The sequence below is a fragment of the Buteo buteo genome, chromosome 1 (genome assembly GCF_964188355.1).
Source record: "Buteo buteo chromosome 1, bButBut1.hap1.1, whole genome shotgun sequence".
NCBI classification, from domain to species: domain Eukaryota; kingdom Metazoa; phylum Chordata; class Aves; order Accipitriformes; family Accipitridae; genus Buteo; species Buteo buteo.
The window spans coordinates 29,330,708-29,348,171 of NC_134171.1; the positions used below are offsets into that span (position 1 = coordinate 29,330,708).

At 35.7% G+C, this 17,464-nt stretch overlaps 1 protein-coding gene across 2 annotated transcripts in view; it reads right to left on the reverse strand.

Moving 5' to 3' along the window:
- NFXL1 (nuclear transcription factor, X-box binding like 1) overlaps positions 1 to 17,464 on the reverse strand; it is a 50,282-nt gene that overhangs the window by 11,359 nt on the left and 21,459 nt on the right. The window contains exons 16-20 of one of the 2 annotated variants that reach the window (XM_075025391.1): positions 12,839 to 12,979; positions 10,265 to 10,431; positions 9,403 to 9,472; positions 1,856 to 1,960; positions 527 to 613 (exon numbers count right to left, since the gene is read on the reverse strand). In XM_075025391.1, coding sequence (XP_074881492.1) covers positions 527 to 613; positions 1,856 to 1,960; positions 9,403 to 9,472; positions 10,265 to 10,431; positions 12,839 to 12,979 — 570 coding nt within the window. Of the gene's footprint in view, positions 1 to 526; positions 614 to 1,855; positions 1,961 to 9,402; positions 9,473 to 10,175; positions 10,432 to 12,838; positions 12,980 to 17,464 lie in introns of those variants that run through there. The other variant, XR_012650070.1, reaches the window with a different exon arrangement.

Here is a 17,464-nt window from a genome sequence, read left to right on the forward strand (position 1 = left end):
CAGGCTAAAAAGTACACTGCAATTACTGAAAACTCTCCATTTTTCTGGTACAGGGTAACTAATAGAGTGTGACAGGAATATACTCTTCATGTTGGACAAGTTGAGCATTCAATGGCTGTAAAACTTTCACAGGAAAGAGCAGATCTAACAATGCCTTGTGAAGTGGCCTGGCCCCAATCCTACAACACAAATCATTAGCAATAATGATTTTATCATCACTGATCATCACTTGTTCTCAGCAGAAGAGGAAAGAACCAGTTTTAACAAATGAAAAAAAAAAGCAAGAAAAATAACAGAATGTTGTTTTAATACAGTATTTCACTGAGTTAATTAACACCATCTACAAACACTGTAATTCTCCCCACTAAGCCAAATGCAAGTCTGAAAAAGTGGCTGCTATTAAACAGCACAACTTCTTATGTTGTATTTTTTGCTGGTATTGCCTTGAAAAATAATTCTGTGTTCATTTTTTCCTACTTTCTTTGGAAGCATTGAGAAGAAATTAGAGCTACAACAGATACATTACCTCAGATGCTTTCCGTTTCATTTCCTTGCATAATGCATCACATTCCAGTGAAACTTGGCCTTCTTGTATCTTGCTGCACTGTATTTCCTGTTAAGTATAATTTGAGTCTTTTATAATCATTTCTCTATATAAAATTTGTTATAATGTCCATTTCTTTATGAAAATAATTATAAAGCATTCTTATTTAGTAAAACATTGGTTACACAGAAAATAAAGCTAATGATTAAACATTATTTGAACCTGTAATTCTGAATTAAATTGCCCTTTTCCTTCTTTCTGATAAACTGAGCAGAAAGCAAGAATAAATCAAACAGTCCAGTTTAACGTCTCCTCTCTTTTCTCACTTTTTTGCCTAAGAGAAAGTAAGATAACCTTCTGAACTCTGGCAGAAAGAGCTAGCATTCAGAGTCTCAGTAATTTCATTCACATTCTCTTAAGTGGCTAAGATTACAGGGCAAGGTCTGGTCATGGGGAAAAAAAATAATTCTCACTCACATTTCCTCCTCTCCCCCTAATACTGAAGAAAAAAAGAAAAAAAGGTGGTTATCTGTAAGCAGAGACTGTTCAACTTGAAGCACTTGTTCTGTACATGTCATTCTTTCTCCTGCTGAACACCCCACCTGCAAGACTTCTGGTTGCACAAGACATCAAGACATTTAATGGAGAAGCTGAGAACACTGGGGGACTGCAGCCTGTTTGGAAGGCTCAGAAGTTAACTGGGTCCAGAAAAATAATCTAAGCACCTTTTAATTAAGCCAGATAATGATTTTTTCATTAAGTCATTATTTGCTGAGACTTCACATCAGTTTCTGTTCTTCCCTTCATAACACTATATAGCTATAATAAACTTGTTACATTACTTTGTCCTTAATCTTTGTTAGAAGCTAAGGATGCTGATGCCTGTACTTGCTTTTAGGTTTGCAGAGAACTGTAACTGATTACATTAGTTAGGGATTCACAACATCTGTGCTTGTTCCAACTTACATAACTATGAACTTTCCCAATATTGTCAGAAAAATGTATTTTTTTTCCTCAAATCATGCCAGGTCATCTGACTATTCTCCCAATGGAGCTACAAAAATTCAAGTGTGCTTGAAGATAAAGCTAGTGTAAGTCAGGCAGCTAACATATTTTAGAACTAACAGGATTTTATATTCTCCAGTGAATCTTTCGATATTGCAGCCCAGATCTTCAGCTGATGTTAATTGTTATAGCTCTACTAGAGTAACTGGACCTGTTCTAATCTGCACCAGAGACAATCCGTCCAAGCAAGCCTAGCAACATGCAAAGAAAATACATCGTTCTCAAAATCGTAACTTAGAAATTTACCTTTTTCAGTCTCTTACAGAGACATCGGAGTTTAACCTTCTGGCTGCAGTTCAGAGGACAGCTACCTGAATGGCAAATCTCTTTACACCGGTGACCACAGGGCAACTATAAAGAACAAAAAAACCACAAAACACCCACACTAATAAATGATTGTAAAATTACAAAGAATCTATGAACTGGTTTTATTTCAGACATAGCAGCTTAACCAAAAACTCATTCAGCTTATCAGTTTTTCCCCTTGTGAAATAGTTGATTTTTCTTTTTTTTTCCTTGCTGTTGGCAAATGTTTGCTTGTTATTTACCATATTTCAGTTCCTGTAGAACAATTTATCTTTCATTGGCACAGCTTGATTAAAAACCAGTTTCTCCCTTCAAATGTTTCAAGAATAGTCATCTCCACAGCAATTTATACAATTACCCTAGCTATCTGTATGTTAGGGGAATACCAGTACATAAAGTAAAAAGAAACCAAAAACTGAAATTGTGTACTATGTAACAACTTGTTAGAGACTTGACAGTCAAGAAGAGAGAAGAATCAGAAGCAAAAATACCTCAAAAGAAAATCTTGCATGCAAGAATCTTCTGAACTATGCAAAAGCCAAATACAATATTCTTATCATGTCCGAAATAATTTCACAAAATCCTAAAGTTCTGCATTTGGCAGATTATCCCATTTCTGACATTTGAGATAGAGACTTTTTTTACTGCCAGTGCATTTTTTAACATCTATAATTAAAAGATTATCATTCAACTACTGTGTTATGAACTGAGATACTAATTTAAATATGCTGACTGTTAGGAACGTAGCAGTGCTCCCAGCATTACATTATATAAAAAATGACATGAAAAACAGTAAGTGAAAAAAATTGTTTGCTAAGAACTTGACTGAAAATATACCTTGCTCATAGACTTGCCCATCAGAAATCTTCAAAATAATGACTTTTCATTTTCAATTACATAACGCAATACTGTTAATAACTGAAAGTGGACTCTCACATAAGCCATCTAATCAATTTATTTATAGAGGTAGCTTTAAATCCCCAATCTATTTAAAATGGCATTGGATAGTGTTCTTTATTAAAAATGAAATTTCACCTCTTCACTGTCATCAAGGGATTAACACAACTTGGTAAATGCCGTAAGACATATAATTTTAAGATACATTTTTTCACGTTTATTAAACATTGAAAATGTATACACACTACATCACTTCATCCACAAGAATGAGAATACTACATAGGATTATTATAAAACCCAGGTGTATACAGTTCTTGTTGATTAGTAAATTTGGATTCTCAGAAGTCCATTGGAACTGGCTCAACATCTGAGCTAGTATCATGAAACATATGTCTAAACAAAATGCAAAACTTTCCAAATAAAAATTATGGAACAGACATACATATTTTCATGTCCATGCCAGTCACAAACTATTAATATGCTCATAGGTACTTTGCAGTTTAGGGTCAGGTTCTTTTAGTCACCATTTCAGCACATTTCACACAGGACTGGAAGGAACCTCTAAGTCACCATGTTCAGTCCTAAAGTCCAGTCCTCCTAAAGGCAGGCACCTCCAATGAGCCCTCTAAGACTGGATGAAGTTTTACCATGAAAACAGTCCCCCATTCTGCCCCCTTTCTAGTGTTTCACTAAGGAGGTTGTTCCAGGAGCTCACTACAAGATGCAAGACTTTTTTTTTTTTTTTTTTTTAAATTTCCTACATCTATTCTAGTCAGTCTAAATCCCTTAGTTCTTAGCCTCATATGGAAATATTTCTCTACCATATTTTCATAAAAGGCTCTTTACTCCCATACTATTCCCTTCATTGAATTTCAACCAGCTTAAATCAATGTTTCCTGAATACAGTAGCCAGAACTGCATGTAATATTCCAAATGACATCTCAGCAGGAATGACTTTGTACAATGCCTTAATTGCACCTTATTTGTAATAGAATATCTTCTCCAATACATCTTCAGCTCTCATTTGCATTTCTCTCCAGCTAATCATGCTGTGACAATAAGAATTTCTGCTGTTTCTTGGGAGCTTATTATTAGACCTGACATGCATGGTCTTACTGGTTTTTCTGTATCTATTAACATGCCCCAAATACACGTGTTCTGCAGAAGCATTTCCTCAGGTGTCATGTACAGACAACACTCCACAAATTTTCATCAGAAAATTCCAATGGGTTTTGGTGCTAAGGTCATTACCGAAAACAACGCAAGACCAGGCATCAATCCAGTCCTTGGGAAAATTTCCTTATTGTTAACATCTCTTGCTCCAACTTTTGATTTAGCTTTCTGGTTGTTGTTTTGGGGTTGGTTTTTTTTGGGGGGGGGGGTGGGGGGGCTGAACTAGATATTCACTAAATGGCATTGACTCCATTGCTCTGCTGAAACCTTATGTAGCAGATCTAATCTATTCACTTTATCTGGAAGGAAAAAAATATAAATTGGTCATCTTAGCAAAGAAGGAATTTAGGTTTGTTCAGGCACAACTGATCATCAGCAAATCCATCTTGTATTTTGCCTCAGTTCGAAAAGATGAGGGGACAAATTTGTCTTCAAGCCCTGTACGCTACTGAGGTCAGACTATCAGCCAGAACACGAGTGGCAGAGTCTACTCACTAGTGACCACAATCTTGGCAAAACCAATTTACTACTGCATAACCTCTGCGCAGTAAGAGGGCCCTTATCCTGGCTCCCTACCAAAGAGCATCATACATAATAACACTATCTAGTCTCACCTGCAAGTCATCCCATGCTGGCCAGAACAATCCATGGCTAGAACTATTACTTCCAGCTTACTTCTGTACTAATTAGGCACATTTCCATTAAGAAAGTCAAAGCCCAAACAGTCTTATAAGTGACATGTCAGAGTTACAAATTCAAGACAGTAGTCCTCATCTCAACCTCCAGGTGCTACTGCAATAAAATTCTTACATTACACACCCTTAGAGCAAAATTTGCATAGCACAGAAATATGTTTAATCCAGTAGTGAAACCCAAATTTACACATTTAGTTCTCTGCATAGAGCTACACAGTTCACATCCACAGGGATGCAGGACAAGAATTAAGCTGGCAGTGTAACTTTCTTTTTACTCCCTCCAATGCAAAACCAACATTAACAAAAAAATAAAGAGGAGCAGTGAAATGAGTGGCAAAACAACATTTCCCCATGATCTCAGAAACCCAAAGCAATCCTACTGCTGCTTCTGCTGGATAAATAATGTAGTGGGAAAGGATTTTTTTCACCTGTTTTTAAGCGTCCATGCTGAGCTACTTGGTGCTATAATAGAAAGCATGTGCCCCCTTAGATCTTTTTTCACCATACAAGATCTCTTGTCAATAGCTTGTGGACTCAATGCCAAAATGAACAGGCTTTATGTTTAACATGGCAAGACCTTTAAAAGAAAGGTATTTAATGCACAGCTCTGGAAAAAAAAAAAATCCAAACCCAAAAATCCTACAAGTATTTTCCTCATAGGCAATGCATTTACATCTTAACATTATGTCCAATGATGATAAAATGCATCAATTTATGGAGGCTTAACTGATCTACACCAGAAGATAATAAACACAACCTGTTAATACACACCTGATAATAAAGAAAATAACCTGTTAATAAAGAAAACAGCACTTTTGAGCAGCAATCCAAAAAGCTAAGTACAAAAGACAAGTTTATCACTTCCAAACAAAGGGGCAGATGCTTCAGTTTAAAGCGTGGCCCTGCTTCCAGACATCTTAGGAAATCTCTACTGCTTAAGCCAAACATTGAGGAAAATCCCCTCATTGTGGACCAAAGCTGTACATTTGCCTTTTAACATTAAATTTTTTGCAACCCACATACACTTTCAAGGTGTGTTTACAGAATTTAATTAAGCATTCTGGAAATAAAATTTATTCTGTTTATTAAAAAAAAGATACACATACTCTTAAAATTTATGGCATTGTCTCTACTGCACTATCATGTTAAAATAAATTTATCACAGTGAGGTCCCATATTTCACATCAAGACAGCAGCAGAGTGTACAGTAAAAGTACAGTTATTTTGTCAAAAATACTAATTACACAGAATAAAGTGTTAAACACAGATCCACAAATACTGATATTAATACATAAACGATGAAAACTGATAGACTCTTAAAACTTCTGTGTAAGAATTCTCCCAAAACATCTGCAAACATGCTCATAAGAATTTAATCACCCCTGATTGAAAAAAAAAAAAAGTTAAATTTCCTCCAACAGGATATTTTGTTATTGCTACCAAACCAGAGAAAGAGCTTTTTAATTAAAGCATCTCATCGAACAGCTGTGGCAATATCAAAGACTTTGCTTCTCCCTAAAGCAGAAAAGAAATGTGAGCTGTACTGTATAATACTATCAGTAATTTTTATAGTTTTATACTGCCATAGCCAAGACAAAAGCATGAAACCTTTCAAGACTTTCTCAAGTTCCTGTTGTATTTTTTCAAGGCACCAGACAATGTAACTGATTTTTATAATCCCCAAATGTACCATGCTACCTGTAATTCAAATATGGTAGTGTACTGTCTACCACAATTTCCATTAACCAAAAAGAAAAACATCTCAAAAATAAGACTTCAGTAAAATACTGTATTCTATTGAACCTAAAGTGCACCATGCTAAGCTTCATGGAGTGACAATGCATGCTGATTTTTAGCAAACAGCAACTTCACTGAGCTCTGCTAATGACTCAAGGTCAGATTCTGACATTGAATAAGAAAATTCTTATAAAACACTGATTTGAAATTTACTTAAGGCTGTCAGGACTACACACAAAACATTTCCAATTTAGTTTTGGGCAGACATATTTGATTTCTAAACTTTAAATGTTCTAAATTTGGTAACCTTATCCATCTTATCTTTTGGCCAAGTTGTTTGTAAGTGCTTGTCATGAGGTCCCCTCAATCAGCTTGCTCTATATTTGCTGGGGAGGGGTGGTAGTGGCAGGGTGATGTCTGTTAAGGCTGCTCCTTCCAATTATCTTTATCAATGATTCCTTTAAAAGCAAACTATCAGTACAATCTGTATTATGATACATCTAGATAATTTTCCCAAATTTGCAGACAAATACTGTATACTTACAAAACAGACAAAATACCCCTAATACTGTTCAATATTCAGAGAAACGGGAACAAATTTTTTAGACAAAAAAATGGTAAAAACCCCGTACAGTACTGATGAAGTTACCTAAATAGGATCTGAGCAAAGTAAAACGAACTGTCACACAAAGACATGAACTGCCTGAAGCAGGACTGTACCAATACTTTTATGTTTCATGAAAGCCAGCAAGACTAGAGCTAGAATCACAGGAAGGGAAAAGCATGCATTTTTACATCATCACTTACACTAAAAAGATTCTCTGGAGAGCAGAAGCTGCATAAAACCTTGTTTTTCAAGGTATCTATACGAATGAGAATTCTAGAGTTAAATAAAAGCTTTATAAAACTAAAGTGGACTCTGTTGTCCCAAGCTTTCTTTTACATCCCACTGAATTAAGTAAAAAAGACATCATCTGTAGAACAGGGTAATTCTGAACTGAAGCTAGAATTCAGGACCACTACTAGATGGATTTTAAATCCCAGACTGAGTCTTGGGAATATGTCCAGAAAAATCACAACAGTTACATTAATCAAAGTCAAAAATGAGATATGGAAAAAAAAAATCTTTTAAGAGAAGCTGAAGTACAGGAACACATAGTTCACGTTAAGAGATTATAAACACTCTTGAAAATAAAGAGGAGGAAGTCTTGGAGCACATAAACCTAAAGTAACAGAGAGGGAAATGAAAGGACAAAATTAAGAGGTAAATGGACAATGAAATAACTTCCAAAAGCGTTCCCCCACCAGGAAGAGAGTTTTCAGACATCCAGATGAGAAAATTGGGACAGGCAAATTCATTTACAGAAAAAAGACATCAGAAAGGCATCTACAAGGGCAAAAAGAACATACAACTAGGCATACAGCACAGAACACAACCTTCCTGTTGGGGTTAACACAATCTTGTCTGAAACACAGGGGAACAAAGACTGTTGGGAAACAAGCAGGAACCCTGTGAATTTTTGCATTTACTCAAAACCAAAAAAAGTTTTCTAATAAAGGCAAGGATTCAGATTTGATGCTTCTGACACTGGAAAATAATGAAACATAAGAAAAGTTTTGAACCTACTTTTATTAGGTTGAGGCAGAATTCAGAACTACAAGAGATGAGGTAAGAAGACAGACATCTCAGACTAGAGGACATCATAGGTAAACCTGCATAAGGGAACTGAGTGGAATCAGGGAAGGAGAATGGGTTGAATGAATTTATTTACGAGTGCCAGCTAAATACTGCATGAGACAAAGAGACTCAGCAACACAGTAAAAGGCCAAACCAGAACAACAGATTAGTGATTATGGGATAAAATATTTTTAGGATAATAAGTGATCATGGGATAAAAAAGGCATTTTTATTGCAGGGAAGGAGAATTTCTCAGAAATTCTGAAGAGTTTAGCAGTGGAAATACTTTCCAAAATATTTCTGACTGTTTCCACTTCATAAATTTTCTAACCCTACAGTGGGGAATGGTGTGAAGAAAGGACTGTCACTCTCACCACAACTAGTGACAACTAAAGAACAAACATACAATAATAATTAATGCATGGATTTCTGAAAGCGCACAAGCAGCACATAACAGCACTGGGAGGGACAAGGAAGAAGTCATTTGGCCCATCCCTCATGTCTTACAGCAGTTATTATCCACAACTGGACAAATCCTGATACAAGTCTAAGCTGTTACTGATGAAAATTTGGTAGCTTCTCCAACCAGTTCTTCCTTTGCTCCACAAACTTTACTACTCAAAAGTAGTATTTAACATGAATCTTCCTTACTGATGCCTATATAGACTGGTTCATAGTCTAAGCATCCTGCCATAAGGATATTAGTCTTCTCTTTACAGCGACCCTTTAGATATACCCAGATACAGTAGAAAGATTAACTAGCTTGTCTTCTATTTCACACTATTTAACATATATTTCACTAACATAGGGCATTATTAAATCATCTCACTTGCTAAGTACAAAATCCTCCTCCCCCACCCCCAGGAATTGTTGCACAGACAGGGATTACTAGACCTCCACTTAGACAAGAACAATTGCAAGCACAGTTCTCAGTATTTTTCCTAATCAAACAGCATCCCATTATTTTGGAGACATAAATTCAAGACCAGATTTCAACCACAATAGAGGACATACTCTTCCACATTCAACCTCATCTGCATGCTTAAACATTCAAGACATTAATGCCTTGGAGACAAACCTCTGATCCTTTAATATAACCTTCCAATTTGATAGCAAGACATTAATAACTGTCCTCTGAGTACAGTTCACTAACCATCTTCGTATCTATCATTTAGCATATTCATTTAGACTAAGCTTCTGTTGTTTGCTTGGCCTATGAAACTGTACCAAAAACCTTACAAAAAAGTAAAATCCACAAAATTCCACACATCCATCAAATCAAGTATTTCTTTGTTAACATGGCTTACCTCTTTTGGACACTGATTTTTGCAGGAAATAAAAAGTTCCTTTTCTTTTAAATCAGCACTTGTTAGTTTTCTGTAAAAGAAAAGATGTATTATTTGTGATAAATTCTAAATTAAAAACAACAGAAGTCAATACAGTTAGGGATATATTTTAAGTATATCTCACTAAAAAAAAAGAGGGTTCATTTGTCCACATCCTGTGGGACCAATATAAACTACACTATTTTACAGACAAAACCACGTAAGTTTAGAGGATTTGAGGTAAAGAAAATGGACAAAGAAGAGCATACATGAATGGGATGAATGTTTTCAGAGCAATATACAGAGGATAATGCTTAAATCCAGAAGTCCCACTTTATATTTCGTAAAGCCTAGTTTACCCTCTATCCACACACACACACACAAATGATCAAAAAGGAGTACAAATGATTACTAAGAAGTTTTCCAATTAAGAGCTTGAGTTTGAAGGTCATTAGTTGTAAAGACACTATCTACATTAATTCTAATTCTTGTTATAAAATTCTTCTTTACATACTGTAACAGAAACACATATAGATCAAACATTAGGTAGATTACTATATATTTGCATAATTCAAAAATATTACTGTATTATAAAAACATTGTAAAAACCAGTTCTGCTCACGAGACTCCATGCATGTATAATAATTTTACCAGTAGTACCAACTAAAACACTGGCAAATTTTAAATAGAAAAAAAACAAACCCCAAAACATTATATTACAAATTATAACCATCAAAAGAAATTTTATAACTTGCCGTAAGAGTAGCTCCTATTCCCAGACATTTCAAATGGTTTTCGGTTACTAGCATTCAAATGAAAAGTTGGGTTCAGTTCTGACACTTACAAGCATTCAATATACAGTATTGATAGTTTGCAGTGACACTTTATTTTAAGCATCTGGAGACATGATGGGCAATCCCCAGGATGACATGGCAAAACACATCGGTGAGGACAGCCAGATGGCCGGGGCTTGGTACACTCCTCTTCACACTGCGAACATTCTGGACCCGCCTAACAAGATAAAAACAAAGTACTAAAGAAAGTGCCAAACATTTGTTTGTTAGATGCCATTAACAAGCTTTTATATAGAAGAAAGAGTTGGTGTGGTTTTTTTAAGGAAATCCAGCTATTCAGTAAGATATCCCTCAAGCAAAAATAATTACCAAAATATGCTTTAAAAGAAAAGCAAAAATGCCAGTGAAAGGACCTCTTAATATTGGTGCTTTGGAAAACTGCCATTAAACCTGTTGATCCTCTATGGAAAACTGTTAGAAAAAGAAGTAATTTTGTATTCAGAACTAACTTTTGCAACGCACCATGTCATTGTAACACTTTAGTCATGACATACTGCCCTGTAATACAGGTGTGGGGAGGTTTGTTTGCTTGATTTTAAGAAGGGAACTTTAAGTCTTCCCATTTCCATAGGTGTACAACAGTTCATATAATCTTCCAAAAAGTCTTAGCTTAGGTATATGCTGGGAGCTGCTAAGGTGTTGCTTCTGCTCCATATATTACACAAAGTCTACAAGAGCTGTGGTGTCATTCTCATTCCAGGTGACGCGATCAACATCAGCGCAACACGATGAACATCAGCACAGTAAATTAAGCTCCATTTCTATTCATATTCTCATCTTAATAACTCATCCAGAACCCCTGTCTGCCATCAGATAGACACAGAGTGACACGATTTATCAACTGAACCTACACAGCACAGTATTTAAGGCCCGCCATCACATTCAAATGCTCAGTTTCACAGAAGTCAGTCAAAGTAAAGCCAATTTATCCAAGAATGAAGCTACAAAATGCTTCCCCAAAAGGACTAATTCCACACCAATGTTTCACTTTATGCTGTTCAAAATAAGGGCAAAAGAATTTAAGTTTTTCATACAGTTTCCCTCATTTTCTTCCAGACCCCTTTTCTTCTGCTTCTACAGTTGAACAATTTTTGCCAAAGTTTAAAAAGGAACCTTTGTACAATGATCGTTTACAAAAACAAACCCCCAAAAATCCACGTCTAAGAATGTGATATAAAATTTAACAGTAAAAGCAAACACCTAACCTTTCTGCAACATTTTCTAACACAACATGCAGAAAAAAAACCTAAATTCCTGACAGAAATATCACTACTCGGACATATAAGCAAGAAATTTAATCAGCCCTTTTCTGACTAGACCTGCAATTTAATCTATCAAAACAACAGAACAAAAGCTCCAAAGGTGAAAACCAACTTGAGTTTATAAAAATTCAAAGAAAATTGAGAAATGAGATTTATCCATATTTCACATGTACATAGACTCTTGTTTTCTGAGAACGTATTGTCTCATTCAAAATGGAGCTAGGAAAAATCCTGACCCATTCATATTTTAATTGGTTTGACTGAAGGAGTAGGCAGACAGCCTCTTACAGTCACAACTAGAGATGCTTAAACAACTGTGACTCTCAGTATTTCCTGATGTCACTCTATTGCTGCACGTTACTGTTCCACAAGTTGCACTAACAGCTCACGTTCCACAATCATTAATAGAACAATATGGTAACTGCAGTATATACAGTTATTAGATGACAACACCACTTCTAGGATTGGAACCCACAGGGAAATCATCCTATTGAAGTTAAAATATAATAGTAAGTTAAAATATATCATTTATATATTTTATATATAATATACTGAATACTTGCTCAGTTTTCTGAATTCCCAGACAGACCACATTGCAACTTTTTCTAAAGTAATGATTAAAAACTGTTTTCCTCCAAATCACGACTCTCTCAAACCACAAGCTATGTGCTTTTGACTGCTCAAAACTAGGACAATTTTCAGGTTTGTACTTACTTTTATTTTTGTTTCATATTATCTTCAGAAACTAACACCTACAGCTTCTTAATTGCATAAATGACAATTTCTAGTAGACACTGGTAAACATAAATATATCACCTCAGTGCTTTAAGAAGTCTTCACCAATTCTGCAACATTTCCAGTGGTGTCTCCTAAAGATTTGCTAGCCTCTTCAACCCATTTACAGCTGTCCTCAGTAAATAGTTTCCCCAGTAGATTGCAAGTGCATTTGTATATAAGGATTATCACTAGTTCACTTGATCTTGAGAGTTACAAAAAGTGACTTTAGAAGAGACTTGTCAAAAGTGTTAATTAAGGTTTTGATGAAAACGAAGTAATGTATGTTAACATAAAACAAAAAAGTATAGCATTTGCAAAATATATAATATTGTCTCAGTTTTATAGTCTAAAGAGGTATAGGTTAGCTAAATGTCACAACATCAATGGGAACAGAACACATGGAAGCGTCTCAGTGGAATCTGGAATAGATCCTGTGCCTTCCAGCTGCAAATTCTTTATTTTCCAGTTAAAACTGAAGACAACATAGGAAACACAAAAATAAAAGCAACAAGGAAATCAGCCTACCTTCTTTCCATCTGCATTACTGTTCAATTTAGTAACATGATGACATTCTTTCATACAGGTGTGATTCTGACAATCAAGAAGCCGCCCACAAAATCTTTTACATGAGTACGGATTTGCAGAGTGACATGGTAATGGACTAACCTAAAAGTTAAAAATAAATAAATATAAATATATATATACACACAGATAGTGTATATATACACACATTGCATGAGTGCTGTGTGTGACACATATATACACACACAATGGAGGCGCCGCATCATTACAGAGAAATTTTAGTTCTTGACTGTCTTTGTTAAAAGAAAGAAACGAGTGCAATGTCCACTTGACTTTTTTTTTTTAATTGACTTTAGGTTCCCATCCCAACATAACCACACATGTTTGTTTTACACTGATTATACCAGGCAAAAAAGCCTGCTTTCTTAATTAAACAAGCTGTCTAACTTTTACAACATAGTTTCCCTGTTTTTAAACAGACTACTACATTCTAAAATCTTTTAGTGCAATTTTTTCCTTCTTTCCAAATTACACTTGGGCCTTCCATTAAAGGTTCCTAAACTGCTTTACAGTTATTGCAGAAGACAGTTACAGTTTGCTTTCACAGGGCTAATAGTGTTATAGTCATCATAAACCCCAAACATTTTACAATTCTACAAGCAGAATGCAACCTGCAAACCAGAAATTCTAAAAACCAAATACTGACTATATCAAATATAACTCCCAGGAGTGGGAAGGGGAAGAAGAAATGGCTCTATGACAGGACTAGGATTTTAATGTCTTATGATATATTTGTACTTTCTAATTTGAGGTTAACACTCCAGTTAACAGAGCTTTGTAGTACTATTCAGAACATCTATTTAGAAGCCTTTAATCTTCATTGGTACAGAAATGGAGCGTAAACTCCTAACTTGGTTAACTAGGTTACTTTCCTAAAGTTGAATAGTACAAGTCCCTCCATAGCACAAGTATTAGAGGAAACTTGCTCTTCTTATTTTCCAACCATTATATAATATTCACATGGAAAAAAATTAGTTTCTGTGATGCTGTCAAAAAAATTGTGGGATTTTGTTTTTTCTTAATATCATGATCATTTCGCAGAGAAAACCAGAAACTATTTGTGATGTTATTACACAACAGGCTAATGTGACATAACTCACTTTGACGAGGCTAAGGGTGTGATTTTGTGTTATGGCTGAAGTTGACTGAACAGCTTTGCACCATACCTCTTCCACCTTCCAACTCTACAATCTTAATGGCACATTTCTGCCACTTAACTTTGAACAAGTCCTACCACACATCTGTCTTTAGAGCAAGACAATTCAACTAATCAAAATGGAAGAAAAGGAATTAATAGAAAAAAAGTTCCTTTTCTTTTGCTAGGTTTGTGAGTTGATTAGCCGTACACCGAGGTGAGGACTTTAACTGAAACGACAAGACAGGACAGTCCCCCACAGTGCAAAGCGAGGGACATTCTCTCTTCAGCAGTGTCCATGTTGACTTCCCTCAATCCTAAAGCAAAAATATACAAAGTAGGATTTGAATCCACTTGCCTACAGAAATGTTTTCCAGACTTCACCCAAAAAAACTGTACTCCACATCAATTCATTGCAAAATGCAATAAATTAACAAGACTTCTGAACTCCTTCTCATCCTGACCCACAGAGACACTGTGAACAGGAGGAATCTGCATAGCAGGCTGAACATCAAGCATGGAACACACAGGAGAAAACCTTGAGGCTATCATGTCCAACTACTCTCCCATTCCTATGTCAGAGCTGAGGCTCACTATGCTGACTAAAGCACTAATACAACCATAGCAAGCAGTCTGAATGCCTGGTTCATACTATCCCCCGCAAACATCCTACAACTCAGTCTCTGATGGCATATGTTTCTGTTGACCAAACGAGCAGAAGTCAGCAATAGGCTTAATAAAAAGGGTCTGAAGCAGAGAACAGTATTATACCCGGCAAACACACACCAATTAGCAAAGCTTTATCGCTCCTAATATCCTGTCCCTCCTCTTCCTTCCTCAGAGTCACAACTTCCTTTCAGTAGCAACATAACTAGTCAAAGGATGCTGGAAGGCAAAAGAATCAATGAAAAGGTGTACTAAACGTTAAGATCTGCTACTGCCCACTTCTTTACCTTTCCTTGCTAGCCCATTTCCACTCAACTTTTTATGACTATTGGTTCTGCTGCTGCTCAGTTACAGCAGATCAGGGCAGTAATAGCAGACTAGGTCTATGGCTGCACAGTTCAATATGCTTCTTTTACCAAGAATTAGCCTTCCATCAGATAAGGACACAGCCACTAGCTCCAGTTAAAGAGAATTAGCAGAAGCACATAGGCAGAAGTGGAGCATCCCTTCTGGTAGCATCCTTCAAGTACACCAGATGAGATGCAATGTTGAATGAAGCCAGGGACAGGGAAGCACACACGCCAGTAGACAACAGCAGCAGCTTTCAGACATCCCAGCCCTCTGGCAGCATCCAGTACAGCTTCAGTTTGCCCCACTCATTGACTTTCCTAAGTCTTGAGTCCAATAAAAGATAAGAGAGTCTTCTGGAACCAATTGACATTGTAGCCAAAACCAAAAGAATTTAGATTAATTTAAACCTACATTACATTTTCAAACTTTTTTTCCATTTCTTGACAAGTCAATCTGTTGTGGGTATTAGTAATAAATCCAAAGGACAAAGCGGAGAGAAGTTTTACTTTCTATAGTTGAAATGCATTTCTGAAATGGCTAAATAGAGGTTGCTACTCTTGCTACAAAGATGAATATCAAAGAAGCCACAAACTCCAGGAGGCTGAGGAGCCGAAGAATAAAGAACGCAGATGAGAACCAGAAGTATTTTATGAAAGCTGAATGGAAAAAGAAAGAAAATAAGGAGGCATAATTTTAAGACCACAGGTCTTCCACAGGATAAGGAAAGGAAAGCAAGGAGAAAAGGACAAGACAACTTTCAGAAGCTTTCCAGCACATCTCCCAAATGCATAAAAGCAACTAACAGATACATCAATTGGGATATGAAAATAAAAGTCAAGTACAATAGGGCAGGGAAATTTTGGAAATATGCATAAAGGTATTTAGCCACAAAGATTAATCTCATCAAGTTTTACATAAAATTTTATCAAGAGGCAGAGTAATGGCTTTCCTCCTATAAATGAACCACAACTAAAAAAAACTCCTTAGAATAATAAAACATAGCGTTAAATTCCTACCAAAAAAACCCAAAGCAAAACAAAACAAACCCCACAAACCAGAAAGAAGAAAGAGAGTTCTATCTGCCCAAGAAAGCAAGACTGATATTACAGGATATTCAAAATACTCATCAAGGAAACAAAACCAGAACGTCTCCCCTCCCCTAGAATATTTAATGAAATGAAGCAACTACAAGATAATTGAATACAGCAGATAAATTAATACCATATCCAGCTAAGATTTCCTCATTTGTCTTCATTTACCTTGTATGGGCTTTAATTAATATTTTCCCATAAAAGAACAGATTTTTAATCTAAACATTAGCTCTCATAATTTGATTTTAAAAGAGCACATGTATGCTATTGCTATGAAATGCCAATGCTTATAGCAGTTCAAAGAAAAAGTAAAACATTAAGTTTTCAGTTTGGGGTGGCAGCAACTGTTGATGATAGGTTATTTTTCTGACCTACAACCTGAAAAAAATTGACACCTACTTTTAAGCACATACAAGTTGAAGAATGAAGAGTTATTAATTTTTTCTAAAAATATGTAAAAACATCCCAAACTTACACAGTAAAATTATTTAAAAGAAGGCTGCACACTGTAGCTAAAAGAAATCTTATTTTAGGTTAAACATCATGTAGAATCATACTTCCACTGAACACGGATTTTATACAATTATATCACCTGAAAAGTAGCTTTAGGTCTGTTGTTTCAAGTGATAAATTACTTGTTCTAAATACCCAAAGACATGCAAGAGCTTGAACTAAATCAATCCTTTAAAAATACTTTTTAAACCAAATGCCAAAGTCAAAAAAAAAAAAACCAAACCAAAAAACCCCACAAAACCCCCCAGCAAAACAACCAACTCCAATACCTACACAAATTAAAATTACTGTCCAAGTAAAAATGTAAAGACAGTAGATTTGCTTATTATACAACTCCTAAACTGTTTGCTTTCATTCTCTCTTCTACTCATCATCTGCAGGCATCCCGGTAAAACACAAGACGACTTTATAACTCGTTTCATTCTTGGTTTGTTTCTTTTATACCTCCTCCATTATAGGAGGTATAAGAACAGTCCAATGTAAGTAGTAATACAGTACAGCAATGAGCCCCTTTTCACAGCAAAACTTGGCTTCAGAAAATTGCTACTCTCATCACTTGTGAAAAGTTTGCATTTCCCAGTGAAAATCTGCTCAGGGGCTGGAAACTACTATAGGAGGGAAGTGTTCGTAAATACATACAAGTGTTTTCTCTTGTTAACAAAAGTAAATTAGTTTGAGGCAAGATTAATTGTTAAAAGCCAATGTGGCTGTAAAACACTGAGCAGATCTTACATGTTTTGGTTTTTCCTTTTAGAGATCTCAGAACAACATAGAAATGTACAATGCACATAAAAATACACTGTAAACACCCCC